General features: G+C 39.0%; 1 protein-coding gene across 1 annotated transcript in view; it reads left to right on the forward strand.

Moving 5' to 3' along the window:
* The window catches only part of LOC150082396 (splicing factor U2AF 50 kDa subunit-like), a 282,501-nt gene that overhangs the window by 238,642 nt on the left and 28,035 nt on the right, over window positions 1-15,824 (forward strand). The window contains exons 10-12 of the mRNA XM_090380538.1: window positions 3,862-3,951; window positions 5,412-5,423; window positions 14,406-14,529. Of these exons, the coding sequence (XP_090236664.1) occupies window positions 3,862-3,951; window positions 5,412-5,423; window positions 14,406-14,529 (226 nt within the window). The remainder of the gene's footprint in view (window positions 1-3,861; window positions 3,952-5,411; window positions 5,424-14,405; window positions 14,530-15,824) is intronic.

Raw genomic sequence — 15,824 nt, forward strand, 5'->3', positions numbered from 1 at the left:
ATAAAGAAGTTGTATTAACCTAGTACAATGTGGTGTTAGGAACATCCATAACTTCAACATTTGGATGACTTAAATCTTTTGGATGGTCTGGTGTTGCTATCCAATAGTAATAAAACTTTGAAATCTAGATTTTTCCACAAGTTCAACAAGCAGAAGTTCAATATTAATGAACATAACACTGGGATTTCCCAACAAAATAAAATACAAGGATTTCTCAATTTTTTTTCACTAGCGAGTCAACAGCAGGGATTCAAAAAGAGTGGAAATGTTGAAAAATTACATTGAACATAATAGCAGGGTTTTCCCCACACAAAAACTCAAAAATTCCCTGTTATGTGAGGTTTACTGAAATTCTCTAACCGTGTTAGAGTGAAGCCATGTTATATAAGTACCGTGTTGTGTGAGGATTGCCACAAATTATCAATCATGTTAGAGCGAAACCGTGTTGTAGAAGTACCGTGTTATACTGAGGTTTCCTGTATATGCCATCAACTACAGGAACCTTATGCATCTCTAGGCTCAAAAGTATAAATAATCTGAAATATCAATATTTCTAACTACGTGCTTTCAAGCTTCATCATGCAAGTTCTGGTCACAATGTTTCTTCTATAAATATTGAATATGCAGTAAATCTGATTTATTCTTCTTTTCTCTGTATTCATCTGAGTTCTGATCTGATTTTTTTTTCTCTTTTTACATTCACGTATTAAAAAAATTCCTTGTCCCCATTCTTTGCTGTCTTCATTAGCAATTTCTCGTAACCTGCATTTGCCTACTGAAAACTTTTTAGTGATAATATTTCTTCTGCTCTATTAAATTCTTTAATCATTTCATTATTTATCCATCTCACAATCCTCCTCGTGCCATATTTTCTTAATGTCATGTACATATTGAAGGCTTCTATTACTAGGGCTTTGAATGTATATCATAATTCTAATGCATTTTCACTCTGTGAGCTATCTCCCCAGTTCGTAGAGCCATGTAACACTTAAACTATCATCTCTTTTTCTGAAATTAAAACCCATACCTTTGCCTTTAACAGCTAATACCCCCCCCTCTCTCTCTCTCTCTCTCTCTCTCTCACACACACACACACACACACACACACACACGCTCATCCAACTTAGAACTCTGTGATAACTCCCTGATAATGGTCCCTGTACTGTCAGCCCTATAATGTTATCTGGTTCAAGGCAGATAGTAGTAGTAGTGGCATGTGATGCAAGAAAGCAAGTGTATGAGCTTATGCAGCATCAGCCAAAAAAAAAAAAAAAAAAAAAAATCACACCATTCCCTCCAAATGCCTGTCCAGTTCCTCCTTAAATTTATTTAACCTATCAACTTCCACAACGACAGATGGAAGTTTGTTCCAGCAATTAACCACCTGCTGGCTAAAGGAAAATTTCCGCACATCTATTCTACATCTGTCTTTTCTTAATTTGAATTTATGTCCCCTTAGGTTCGTAATCTGAACAAGTGGAAGGATCCCATCAGAATTCAGCGTGCTCAACCCATTCAAGGCCTTATACACCTCAATCAAATCACCACGCTGGTGCCTAGTCTCCAGCCACTGCAATTTGTAGAACTTAAGCCTCTCTTGGTAAGAGGATTCCTTCATTCCCCTCACCAATCTTGTTGCCCTTCTCTGTATACGCTCAAGCAAATCTACATCCTTTCTAAAATGAGGCCTCCAGACCTGTACGCAGTACTCAAGGCGTGGCCTGACCATTGCTTTATACAGAGGGACAATCACTTCCTTTTCCCTGCTAGCAAAATTCCTATATATCATTGACAAAACCCCATGACCTGCCCTGGCAGCCTGTCTGCATTGCTCAGAAAACTTCATATCTGACTGCACAATTACTACCAGATATTTTTAATTTTCTACCACCTTAAGTGTAGTACCACACAGTTGGTACGTTTCTCTGGGGTTACTTCTACCCATATGCAGTACTTTGCATTTGTCAAGGTTAAACTTCAGTTGCCACTTCTTAGCCCATCTGTCCAAATTATCCAGATCCTGTTGCAGTAGCACACTGCCATTACTGTCATTAACAAGCCTGCCAACGTTTGTATCATCTGCAGACTTTGTCACTAAGCCTGATATACCTTCATCAATATCATTGATAAATATACAAAACAACAGTGGACCCAGCACCGAACCCTGTGGGACTCCACTAATAACATTAGTCCACGAAGAGCAGCACCCATTAATTACCACCCTCTGTCTTCTCCCACTCAACCATCCTTTTAACCATTGTAGCAACTTGCCCTTAATATCATTCTGCTCCAATTTGTACAATAGTCTTCCATGCGCAAGTGTCAGATGATCAGGTCTAGAATATTTTTATCCTACTACTTTTCCTAACATGCTGATGCAAATAACATCTAATTGACTTCAGAATTTTCCCCATCTTCCACTTACTCCTACGAATTAGGAGCAAATTGAAATCTCCCATAATAAGACAGTCACTTTCTCACTTATTCATTTGCATGTGGTAGCTCTCATCCTAATCTTTGCAATCTTCTAGTCTATAAATTACTCCTCACATTTTACCTTTGCTTCCAACTAACTCACACCACACTGATTACATACTAGCATAACTTCTGAATATGGGAAAATTTTTGTCGTGCTCAAGCTGCTTTTGTTGAGGAGTAAGTGATAAGTAAGTTATTTGTTATGTTTGTTTTTCCAGCTTGCAATGAACATTAGAGATCTATATCTTGAGAGCTTATTCTGGAGCGATAGTCATTGAGATTACAGATTAGGATTTTTTTTACTCTCGGTCTTCAAGAAAATATATTTGAAACAGCATGTACCTGAGAAACAAACAAATTGGATTCGGGTAGTGCTTTCTCTAGTGAAACCAAGTGTAAATTAATTTCACTGAGTTATAATTTGAAAAATGAAACCTTAATAAATCTGTAGCTATGATAAGGTGATCTGTGCATTCTCTTATGTAATAAACCCTTGAACTGGTTAGAATCCTGGTAGATGTTTTCTGCTCTGGGAGGGCTTATGTTATGTATTGTTTAAGTAACTTGTATTTGTATTGTACTTGCATTGTATATACATATTGTATAAGTTAGTTTTATTTTTTTTTTACATCCAGGTGTTACTGATGCAGAAGCTAGTGTAGTGTTAGCAAGTATATAGATATACAGTGGTGCCAAGAGAACACAGTAAAGAGCTTACCCACTCTATTTTTCCATATTATTTGCCATAATAATTCAGCCAATCATCACAGCCATTTGGCTTATAACATGCTCCTACTCTCATTTTTGTTTTCCCAATGCTCTTATGTCACCTAACTAACTGAGCTTTACACTACCAAACTATCTCAACTGAATGTACTGCCTTAGGTTCTATGTGCTTCTTCACCAAGAGTGACTATCAATAATCCTACAAATTATGCATCCATCATGTATGAGGTGGCACCATGTTTTTGATTTTATGTAATGTCTGTATGTGTTAACTTGTGCAGTACTTTTAATTTGTCAGATTTATTTACTATACTCCTAGCATAAGTGTATAAGCAAGTATATGTGTCCTGTTTTTACTGTCATTATTCCTAACTCAGCCCATATATTTGCTTGTTGAATGTGGTCTTTCTAGCAGGCCTAGTAATCTCCCACACCTTGCTTGTCACACTACTGCATGTCCCAATAGAAGTACTGCAAAATATTGAGTTAGTATAAAAAAAAAAAAAACTTGAATTCATTATTTCTGTTGTAATTGAATTTTTGTACTCTAAACCATACAGCCACTGAATTGCACTCCATCCAGTATTTTCTCATTATTCATTCTTCAAATGACTAAATAAACACAATGTGTTACTTTTTAATTTTATTTTGGTGTAGGCAATAGCTGGACTAAATGGAATGCAGTTAGGAGATAAAAAACTTATTGTTCAAAGAGCTAGTGTTGGTGCTAAGAATACACAGATGAATGTAAGCTTGTTTTATTTTTCATTTAATGCTATTATTACTTTCATACTTTTTTTTGTAATACACTGAGTGGACAGAAATTGTGGGATACCTACCTAGTAACAGGTAGGCCCACCTTTTGCCCAGATAAGGGCAGTCACACAGCGAGGCATTGAATCTACTAGTTTATGAAAGCATTCCACAAGTATTTCCATCTATGCTTGCTGCACTGCTGTCCATAATTCTGTTGCATTCCTGGATAGAGGATCCAAAGCTGAATTGAACCTTTCCACAGCATCCCAAAGATGCTCCACAGGGTTGGTTCGTGTCCAATGAATGGGGAGGCCATTCCATGGTGGTAAAATCTGCGGAATGCTCCTCAAACCATGTTGTAGTCACCACGGCTCTGTTGGGAGGTGCATTGTCCTGCTGGAAGAGTCCATTGCCCTGTCGGTATATGATGACCATGAAGGAGTGCAGATGGCCCAAGGATGGACACCATAACCTGGACCATTCAGAGATGTGTCTAGCCATACCATAGGTCCCAACATGTGCCATTTTAACATGCCCCAGCCAATACCGACTCTTCACCTGCCTGAACAGTTTCTTGTTGACATGATGGGTGCATAGCTTTTGCAGTTTCTGCCAGATACGCACCCACCCGTCTCCAATCATCCAAGGTCCAGTGCCGATGTTCTTTTGCCCGGCCGAGGCATGAAGTCCTATGTCGTGGTGTTAGCAACGGGATTCTGGTGGGTCGGTGGCTCTCATAACCTGTTGCAGCTAATAATTGCCTGATGGTCTTGGTGAAGACATTTCTGGCACCTCCCTTGTTGAAGTCCATGGTGATTTATGCCACTGTCACTCTCCGGTTGGCTGAATCAATGCGAGACAGATGGCCACGTTCATCCACCACCTTTCTCCACCTGCAACGCTGTCCACGATGAGATATTATTTTGGAAATGCCGAATTCCCGATACACTCTTGATACTGTCGAATGGGGATAGTGCAATTTCTGTACCACCTCTGCAATAGAGTGACACATACGTCGGGCACCTACTAACATCCCTCTTTCAAAGTCGGTTAACTTACAATGTTTATCCATACTGACGTTGAATTACCATCTATGTGAATGCAGTGATGTAGTGTACTTATTTACCTGCCAAGTGGTGGGTTCGTTCACTAGTGAGAGGAATGACAGCATTGCATTGCCTAGGAACCAGGTATCCCATGAATTCTGTTCTTTCAGTGTATAATAATATTTTATAGACATACAATATACATTGATAAAATATCAGAATTGTAGATAGAATGAATGGGTATGTGGTGGTACGGAGAAATAACCACAACAGTGAATTTTTTTTTTTTTTTTTTTTTTTGAAATAATTCGTAATTGTTTACCCCCAGCAACACTGCAGTAGCGTTGACAAAATTGTGGATTTCTCTGGTGGACCAAAGGGGAAAAAAAGCTTTTGGAAACAAAGTCAGCAACAACAGTTTAGAGATGATTTTGCACTCCTTTTATAAAGAATCCTCCCAGCAGAAATTCCAGGTATCAGTGATACGGAAATTTCTCGAATGCAGATGGTGTGCGACTCATGAAAAGAAATCAGCAGACCAAGTTTGAGTGATGAATAAAAAAGTGAAGGAAGTTAGATGTACATTCTGCAGAATTCAAGAAAATCAACAACTTGTGCAAATCATGAATGGGTCTACCACAACCAACCATTTGGAAAGTGCAATATGGAAACATTTGCAGCTTATGCCTTACTGCTGTCATGTGGTACAGGCAATTTCAGATGAAGGCAAAGTGAAACATACCAAATTTTGCGTGGAAATGCAGGCAAGGCATGATGATGATGAAAATTGCTTGTTTGATGCATTGTATTCAGTGATGAATCCTCATTTCATATTTGTGGCTGTTACTTCTTACTTGAACATGCACATTATGGCCTGAAAGTCACTGTGTTCCGTGCTTTGAGTTTGGAGAGTTTACAGACTTTTCTTTTTTTGTGAAAAAAGCAATCACCAGGATTGTTGATCTTGCTTTGCTTGAGAATTTTCTGATACCACATCAGCACTGATGACCCAATGGATGATTGTTCTTCCAACAAGATAGTGCACCCCATTATCACTGAGAAGTGACAGCATGCCTGGATCAGCACTTCCGAAGAAAATGGATTGATCATTTTAATCCCTTTCATTGTCTTGTACAATCACCAGATTTGATGCCAATGGATTTCTAGTTTTGTAAAAGATGATGTCTCTCGATCGTGGTTAAACTGAAGGCCAGAATCACTGCTGCTGTAGCAGAAGTAACCCCTGAAACACTGTGTGAAATGTGGGAGAACTCAATTTTTGGTGAGATATGTCTAATAATTGCTGGCCCATATCAGAAATTTTCAGCTATAGCTAATTAAAACTTTAGGTGTTCTGTTTTTTAATTTGATGTATTTGTCTTCAGTTTCTAAAATTATAGTGTCTATAAATGTTTAAAGTTGTTGCACTACTTTTTAATAACCTTGTATATATTATCGATGTATGAAATATGACAATGTTAGTTAGATGTAGTGGTTATTGCATAAACTGATAGAACTACTAGAAATACAGGATAGAAGAGAGAATTTATTTTTTTATTTTATGAAAGATGATAGATGACTCTATCAATTAGTACAATACCACCGATTGATAGTCATCTACCACATGAAGCCTAAGAGACAGATAGACTACTTTTATTTCCCAAATGACAACTGTGTTTTTTTTTTTTTTTTTTCATAATTTGGTTCATTTAAGTGATAAATAACACAGTATGTGCAAGAAAAATGGGTTGTCATTTGTTTTTCGTGAAAATTTGATAGCGACCCACCAGTGATTCGCCCCGCCCGGTGGTGCTAAGTATTGTCAACAAACGGGGATAAGCACCAGTGAGTTGTCAATGCGCACGCTCAAATTACTTCCTGGTATCACCACAAGCATTGTTTTCCAATTTGTTCATACTCTGTGAGACTGATAATGGTTGCCTCCATATTGACTTCATTTCAAATACGTGCACGTGTGGAGAACATTTTCGGTTTTTTTTTTTTTTTTTATGTGAAACCCAAACACGAGAGGTATTAGAACCTATAGTACTTAGTACCGTGCTTGGGTTGGAGGTTGAGAAGACGAAAGAAGGTATTTGTTGACATTGGACTTGAACTTCTGTAGATTGTAATTTTCAGGAAATATGTATGAAGGAAAACGGCAGTTGAATGAATAAATGAGGAAGATGAAAAGTTGGTTCTGTGGGTTTGAAGTTGGACAGTAAATGGATGTTGGCTGGTGGCGGCACGTGTTTGGACTGTTTTGAAAGAGAGAGCGGGAATTATAGAAGCCAATTCAGAAGAACAGTGCCCATGGAAGTATCTGTAGAAGAGGCATGCAGCAGAAACAGTACGTCTATGAGAAAACGAGTGGAGAGACAGAGATGAATCATTAATTAACCTAACTGCCCTCTTCTGAATGGAATCAAGAATCCTGAGGAGAGAGGTTTTAGAGGCACCACCCCAGATGTGGGAACAATATTACATGGCAGGACGGATTTGCGATTTATACAGAGTGAGCAGCTGTTTGGAAGAAAAGTAACGGCGAAAGAGAAAACCAAGTTTTTTAGATCCATAGGAAGCAATATTTGTAATGTGCTTGTGCCAAGAGAGATTAGAAGTCAGGGTAATCCCCAAAAGAGATATATTATTTTGCCTAGAAATCAGAGTGTCACTAAAGATAAGCATAGGAGCAGAAGAATCCTTTTTGCAAGATATAAGACAAGACTGGGTTTTAGAAGGGTTGAAATCAACTAAGTTGTCTTTGCCCCACTGGAGAATTACCTGAAGATCGGAATTTAAGGAATTGGTAGCAGATTTTCAAGAAGTTGAAGCTGATTGAGCAGGACAAGGTTTCTCAAAATGGAAATTGGAATGCAATGTGCTATCATCGGCAAAACTATGGATAAGATTTCCAGTCAATGGAAGAAGGTCATTAATATACAAGAAGAAAAGAGTGGGGGAAAGAACTGAACCTTGGGGGACACTGGCATCAGTGGAGAAGTTAGAAGACAGAGAGCCATCTACCATCACCCTCAGTGAGCGATCAGAGAGAAAACTGGATGACCAATTACTAAAAACAGTTGGCAAACCATAAGATGGAAGCTTGTTTAGAAGACCTTTATGCCAAACACGATCGAAAGCCTTTGAGATGTCAAGAGCAACTACTTGTGTTTCACCAAATCTTTCCATTGAATTAGTCCATAAATGGGTAATGTAAGCCAGAATATCACCAGTTGATCGACACTGACGGAATCCATACTGGCGATCGTTGATCAGACGGAAGGTTTCTAGGTAGTTTAAGAGTTGGCAGTTAATTGATTTCTCCATTACTTTAGAAAGAGTAGAAGTAATTGGATGGGGGGGATTTGTCACCCTTTTTTAGCAACTGGCTGGATATGAGCAAATTTCCAAACAGAAGGAAAAACACCTTTGGAATAAGAAAGTGAAAAAAGGCGGCAAAGAATAGGAGTAAGTTCAGGAGCACAGGTTTTGAGAACAAGTGGAGAAATACCATCAGGACCTGGAGCTTTCTTAGCATCAAGATTCATCAAAATCCTTCTGATATCCTTTTGACGGAAGGCCACAGGAAGCATTGAATGGAGTGCGTGTTGGGAATGGTGGGAGGTGTTTTACCAAGATCATTAATACATGAGCTGGAAGAAAAATGGGATGCTAGCAGGTCAGCTTTATCCTTGGCTGAAGTGACAACAGAACCATCTGGTTTGGACAGAGGTGGGAGCAGAGATGGGCAAAAGTTGCGGCCAATAGCTTTGGCAAGAGACCAGAATGCTCGGCTACCATTAGGGCAAGAAGCAAGTTTTCTCCTCTTAGCCTGTTCAAACTCTAGTTTGGACTGATTAATAACTGCTTTACAATTGTTGCGAGCTTTGGTGTAGGCAGAAAATGAAACTGAAGAATTAGAAACAAGCCAATTACGATATGCAACATTCTTCTCTTGAACAGCCTTAGCACATTTATTGGAAAACCAAGGTTTGGATAAAGGACGAGATTTTAAAGTGGAGTGTGGGATAAAGGATTCCATTCCTGCAAGAATAATTTCACTGACACGATCTGAGAAAACGTTGACATCAGAAGTTTTGAAACAGTAATCCGACCAAGGAAAAGAAGAAAAGAAGTCTCGCAGGTCATCCCATTTTGCATTCTTGTAATGCCAAACAACACGAGGTTGGGAATAGCCATAAGATAAAAGTTCCATTGGAGAAGAGACAATCACCAAGTTGTGATTTGAAGTGCCTAAAGGACCTCTCACTTCGACCGTGTACTTAGAAGGGTTGTTTGTGAGAAAAAGATCAAGCGTATTGGCTGTATGATTAGGATTGTCTGGTATTCTTGTAGGTAAAGGAACAATCTGTGCTAGGTCATTAATAATTGCAAAAGCCTCAGCATCTCGACCTGCTGTGTCGGTGTGACTGGAAAACGGTAGCCAGCTGGAGTTGTGAACATTAAAATCACCAAGGAAAATTACATCACTGTTAGGAAAGTTCGGCTGGAGAAAGTCAAGTTGCAAAGAGAGGAAGTCAAAGAGCTCCAAGTGATTAGTGGAGTTGGAAGAACAGTAGAGACAACAGATGAATTTGGCACAATGAGGTAGAGAGAGACTTTAAGCCAGAGAAGATCAAAGAGTGGAGATTCCAAATTGCCAAGTCTCTGACAGGGAATATCAGAACGGACATATGCACAAGTACCACTTTTGAGGCGATAGGGATCATACAGCGAATAATTTGGGCATCTGAGATGAGCAGTAGTTGAATCAACCGATAACTGAGATTCTGTCAGAAAAAGTACATGGAGTTTGGCAGACTGCAAGTGGAAATGGACATCGTTGAGATTAGAATTGAGACCACGTATATTTGTGAAATGAATTAGGAAGTGCTTTGGAGGTTTAGATCTTTTCGCAGATAAGCTTGCTCTATTAGTTTGACAAGGCATGGTGTATTCAATAGTAAGAAAAAGTGGGTGGGACATGCTGTATGAAGTAATGAAATTTTTGGATTTTTTTGCTACCTGGGTTATAGTTTATAGTTTATACTCCCAGATTATAGTTTATCACTATAATCTAGAGATTGAGGTAAACTCTTTAGATATTTCGAATTTTCATTTATCGTATTTCATATTTATAGATACCTATTTCTAAAAGGTTTTGAAATGAACCCCTCCTCTTTTTACAGAAAACAAGCTAAAGACAAATGTTTGATGAATAGAAGTGATAATTCAGATGTACCTCTTTTGAAAGAAAAAGCTGCCCAAAAACATGATGAAAATCGTCCAGGGACATCGAGAACATAGTTGGACTCTCAGACAAAAGTGAAGCCACAATATTTCTTTAGTGAGGAATCCGACGATGGGTCAGAATTAGATGATTTAGACATACATTCCAGTTACACTGATGGTGATGATAAGATCCAAACATCAGAAGAATCTGATGAAAGTGATGAATATCATGAAATCAGTGATGAAAATAATGACCAAAATTCTCAAGTAATCTCCAATGCATCTAATTCTGAAAATGTTATTTGGCAGAGTTAGGAAAAACTAAAATTCCAATTAATGAATATAATAAAGATGCTGAAATCCTTGTTGATGTCGATTTGAACCAATCTTATACCACATATACAAACTATTTCTAACCGATGATATCCTTCAGATGATGGTGACTGAAACCAACAGATATGCAAAGTACTGTTTGTCATCAGCAGCTAGTAATATACGAACACCCAAAAAGAAGAAAGCTGATTGGAGACCAACCATTGGACATTAGAGCAGCGATCCACCAGTGGGTTGCCCCAGCGTGAATGGGTTCATCTCCAGAGCAAAGTTCCTGGCATCTGCTTCCTCCCCATCTTCGATTCATGCATGTTACTAAGTACTATAGGTTTTAATTCTTTCTGTTTGGGGTTTTCATAAAAAAAAAAAAAAAAAAAAAGAAAGAAAGAAAGAATAAGGAATAAAAGTATAAAGAATATGAAGACCTAAATGGGGTTAATGTTGAAGAATTAAATATTAAAAAATTATAATTCAGTGAACAGTACTAAGAATTTTAGAACTGAATAAACAGTAATCAAAATTAATGAGAATAATAAGGAATTATCAAAAAAAAAATGTAACATGTTGGTAATGGAGTTAAGAATAAAGATATACAAGAATAGGTAAAGGAAGTTTTTGACCCAGGAATGTAAATACAAGAAAGAATGAAGAAAATTAGAATTAAAAGTGACTATAAAAATGTAGGGGATTAGTTTGGCAACACTATCAATATAGTAAGAGTAAGATTTGGTAGTAGTAGTGGCATGTGATGCAAGAAAGCAAGTGTATGAGCATATGCAGCATCAGCCAAAAAAAAAAAAAAATCACACCATTCCCTCCAAATGCCTGTCCAGTTCCTCCTTAAATTTATTCAACCTATCAACTTCCACAACGACAGATGGAAGTTTGTTCCAGCAATTAACCACCCGCTGGCTAAAGGCAAATTTCCGCACATCTATTCTACATATATCCTTTCGTAATTTGAATTTATGCCCCCTTAGGTTCGTAATCTGAACAAGTGGAAGGATCCCATCAGAATTCAGCGTGCTGAACCCATTCAAGGCCTTATACACCTCAATCAGATCACCACTCAGGTGCCTAGTCTCCAGCCACTGCAATTTGCAGAACTTAAGCCTCTCTTAATAAGAGGATCCCTTCGTTCCCCTCACCAATCTTGTTGCCCTTCTCTGTACACGCTCAAGTAAATCTACATCCTTCCTAAAATGAGGCCTCCAGACCTGTACGCAGTATTGAAGGCGTGGCCTGACCACTGCCTTATAGTAGCCAGGTGGGAAGGAGCAGCAGTGCGTAGCACACGCTTCTTGATTAGACCGGGGTTCGAGCCCGTCACCACCAAATACGGAGGATGCGGAAAGGTCAGGGAATGACCACCGCACCGGAGCAATATGGCCTTAGTTGCTAATGCTCCTAAAAAAAAAAAAAAAAAAACTGCCTTATACAGAGGGATAATCACCTCCGTTTCCCTGCAACAAAATTCCTATATATCATTGACAAAACCCATGACCTACCCTGGCAGCCTGTCTGCATTGCTCAGAAAACTTCATATCTGCCTGCAAAATTACTACCAGATATTTTTAATTTTCTACCACCTTAAGTGTAGTACCACACACTTGGTACGTTTCTCTGGGGTTACTTCTACCCATATGCAGTACTTTGCATTTGTCAAGGTTAAACTTCAGTTACCACTTCTTAGCCCATCTGCCCAAATTATCTAGATCCTGTTGCAGTAGCACACTGCCATTACTGTCATTAACAACCCTGCCAACCTTTGTATCATCTGCAAATTTCGACATTAAGCCTGATATACCTTCATCAATATCATTGATAAATATACAAAACAACAGTGGACCTAACACCGAACCCTGTGGGACCCCACTAATAACATTAGTCCACGAAGAGCAGCACCCATTGATTACCACCCTCTGTCTTCTCCCACTTAACCATCCTTTTATCCATTGTAGCAACTTACCCTTAATACCATTCTGCTCCAATTTGTACAAGTCTTCCATGCGCAACAGTGTCAAAAGCTTTCCTGAAATCCAAATATATGATATCAAAATTATTTTTTGCATCCAGTTCCTTTGTAACCACATCATAATATCCTATCAAATTTGTCAGACAAGGCTTTCCCTTAGCAAACCCATGCTGTGTCTGAATTATTGCTGCAGTCTTGTCTAGATGATCCTGGAATGCAGCTTTAACCAGTGACTCCATTATTTTACCAGGAACAGAAGTTAATAGGCTACTACAGCCAACATTATTAGGGGACTACAACCATAGGGGACTACAGTGTGCGTACATACATACGTGCGCTTGTGCGTGTTAGTGAAAGGCATAATCAAGAGATCATAGTCAGTTATTTCGATTACAGCAAATTATTAATTTATTTTGATTTGAATTATTCGCCCAGTTATGAAAAACGATTTGATTATTTTATTTAAATAGTGTAATTGAATTATATCATTCAAATTATATAACTACTAATGATGCTGTGTTACTAGATGACACTGATATGTGGTGTCATCTAGCAACACAGCAACAACCCAGCTAACCACCAAGTACAACGTAGGAATAGCAAAGCCAACTCAATTATGCCCACAACTATTGTGTTTGTGTACATACACTGAGTTTGCGCCGACCGGGCTAGCCGGGTGGGTAAAGCGCCTGCCTGGCAACCCAAAGGTCGCGGGTTCGAATCCCGCCTCGGGCTTGGATCAAAGTACTGCAAAAAACCTTGGGAGGTGCACTATGGCCACAGAAGCCGATGCGCCAATAACTACCAAAAAAAAAAAAAAAACACTGAGTTTGCTTTGTGTTAACAACAACTTCCTTATATAGAAATGGACTGGTCTGTGACACTGCTGAAGGCTCAGAGTCTGGAATGGCTAATATAAGATTGTAGTTTGAACACACAGCAATCAGTTTTTGAGTGTCTTCAAGGTAGATTGGGTCGATGTTGAGATCTTTCCAACTTTGAATGCAGCATGATTGAGGGGGACAAGACACTATCTCAATAACAGCTAACATGGTTAAACGCTCCCATTCTGAGGTGTCATGAGTCTACCGTGACTGGCTTAACAGTAGTCAAACAAATAGCCAAAGGTCACATGTGGGACAGCCATGTGGGGTTGACGCACGCACGCACGCACCGTTAGCATTTTGTGTCTCATCTAGTGACACAGCATAGCGGCTCAGCTAACCACCCAGTACAACATAGGATTAGGAGGGCCAATATCCACATGGACTATGTGCCAGGCATATTGATAGTGCATCCAGATAACTCTGGCATCTATCAGTGAGACAACTTTCTGTGCCACAAGGCCTAGCAGGTTGCTAACTGGTTTCAGAAAGATGACGGTGAATTTTCAACCCTCCTGTGTCTGCCTAACTCACCTGATCTCAGCCCAAATGAGCATCTTTGAGACCTATTGGAAAAGGACATTTGATGCTATGACCATCCACCTGACAGTGTGGCATTACTGGATGCATTGTGCAACATGTGGGTAGCACTACCACAGGACACCTTACAACACCTTGTGGGGTCTGTGCCAACACCTGTGAGCCATATTACAGGAAAAGGTGGCCTTACGAGTATTAGGTTGGTGTTGCTAATTCAAAGCCAACTCAGTGTGTGTACATGGAGTTGTCTTTGCATAAATACACATACAAGTGATGGGCATATAGTAACCACTAATCATTTAATTAGCAGTTGTGTGTGTGTGTGTGTGTGTGTGTGTGTGTGTGTGTGTGTGTGTGTGTGTGTGTGTGTGTGTGTGTGTGTGTGTGTGTGTGTGTGTGTGTGTCATTTTATTATTATTTTTTTCCCCTCAGATTCCAGTACAAGTTCAAGTACCCGGTTTGCAACTGACAGGCGGAGCTGGACCTCCTACTGAAGTTCTGAGTTTGATGAATATGGTGACTCCTGATGATCTTAGAGATGAAGAAGAATATGAAGGTGACTTAAGAAAATGGTTTAAAATAAGTGTTTAAAAAAAAAATTAACTCTGCACTTGGTCAGCAGTATATTAGCAGTAAGATATTAGTTAGCTAAAAATTGAAAATAAAAAACCATAAAATGTGTAATCAAATAATGAATTTTATGAAATTAAAATGCTATTACACCACATTGAAGAGATAGTTTCATCTGCAACCAGTAATACTAACAAAGTGCCAACTGCCACTTCATCCCTCCCTCCCTCCCTCAACCCCATAACTTTCCAATGCTATGTTTTTCTTTCCTGTTAGACTGGCTAACTCTATATTCATCTATCTCATCAGCACCTTTCCTGTGCTGTTTTTTATTAATAATACAGTGAAACTTCTCCTAAAAGACCCTCTCGTTAACGGACATCTCTCTACAACGGACATTTTCAAATTCCCCAACTCACCTCCATTGGTTTTAACGTGTTTGCAGCTTCTGTCTAGCGGACATTCTCTGTAACAGACGCGGACAGGCAATCTGCACTGTTTTGTTTAGATTAGCACTTAATTTGATCTCCCCATAACAGACAGCAGGCGAGCTCACGGCCCTTTTTCTAAGAACGTTTCTTCCACGTATTGCCTCAATCGTGTGTTTATTTTCTATTTCCGATTCTCTGAATTTTATCAAGGTTTACGTCGCGGTTCTAAACCCTTTTTCAATAATTTTAAGGCACGTGTAAAACTTCTGATGAATTCGGTGTGTGCAGGGGGGGGGGGATATGGTCGGCCTTTCGTCTTTTGAGTTTCAGTTTTCAGTTTTGTTCAGTGTCGTGTGAAGTGCACAATGTCTTCTCGTAAACATTTAACTTTAAAAGATAAAGTCGAACTCATTAATGTGTATGATCGGCAAAAAAATAGTGTTCGCAATCTCGCTGCAAAATTCAAAATCGGGAAGACGCAGGTAAGCGACATCCTAAAGAAAAAAAATGAACTGCTCAAACACTTTTGGCAACACGGAAATGATCAGGTTCAAAAATCATTCCCAAAAACTGTTGGACTTCAAATTTCTCGCGCACGTGCTAAAAAAATTCCCATTAATGGGCCTATTATTAGGGAAAAGGCTTTGGAGGTTGTGAAATCTATGGGAGTAAATGAGTTCAAAGCTTCTGTGGGATGGCTAGATAAGTTCAAAACTCGGCATAAAATTTCTTGGAAAACCGTAAGTGGTGAAAGTGGATCTGTTGATACTGGGGTTGTAACAGAGTGGAGCATCAAATTGGAAGATTTATGTCGTGATTTTGAAGCTAAGGATATTTACAATTGTGACGA

Source organism: Mastigoproctus giganteus, chromosome 8 (assembly GCF_048544385.1).
Source record: "Mastigoproctus giganteus isolate SK-2022 chromosome 8, ASM4854438v1, whole genome shotgun sequence".
Lineage (NCBI taxonomy): Eukaryota > Metazoa > Arthropoda > Arachnida > Uropygi > Thelyphonidae > Mastigoproctus > Mastigoproctus giganteus.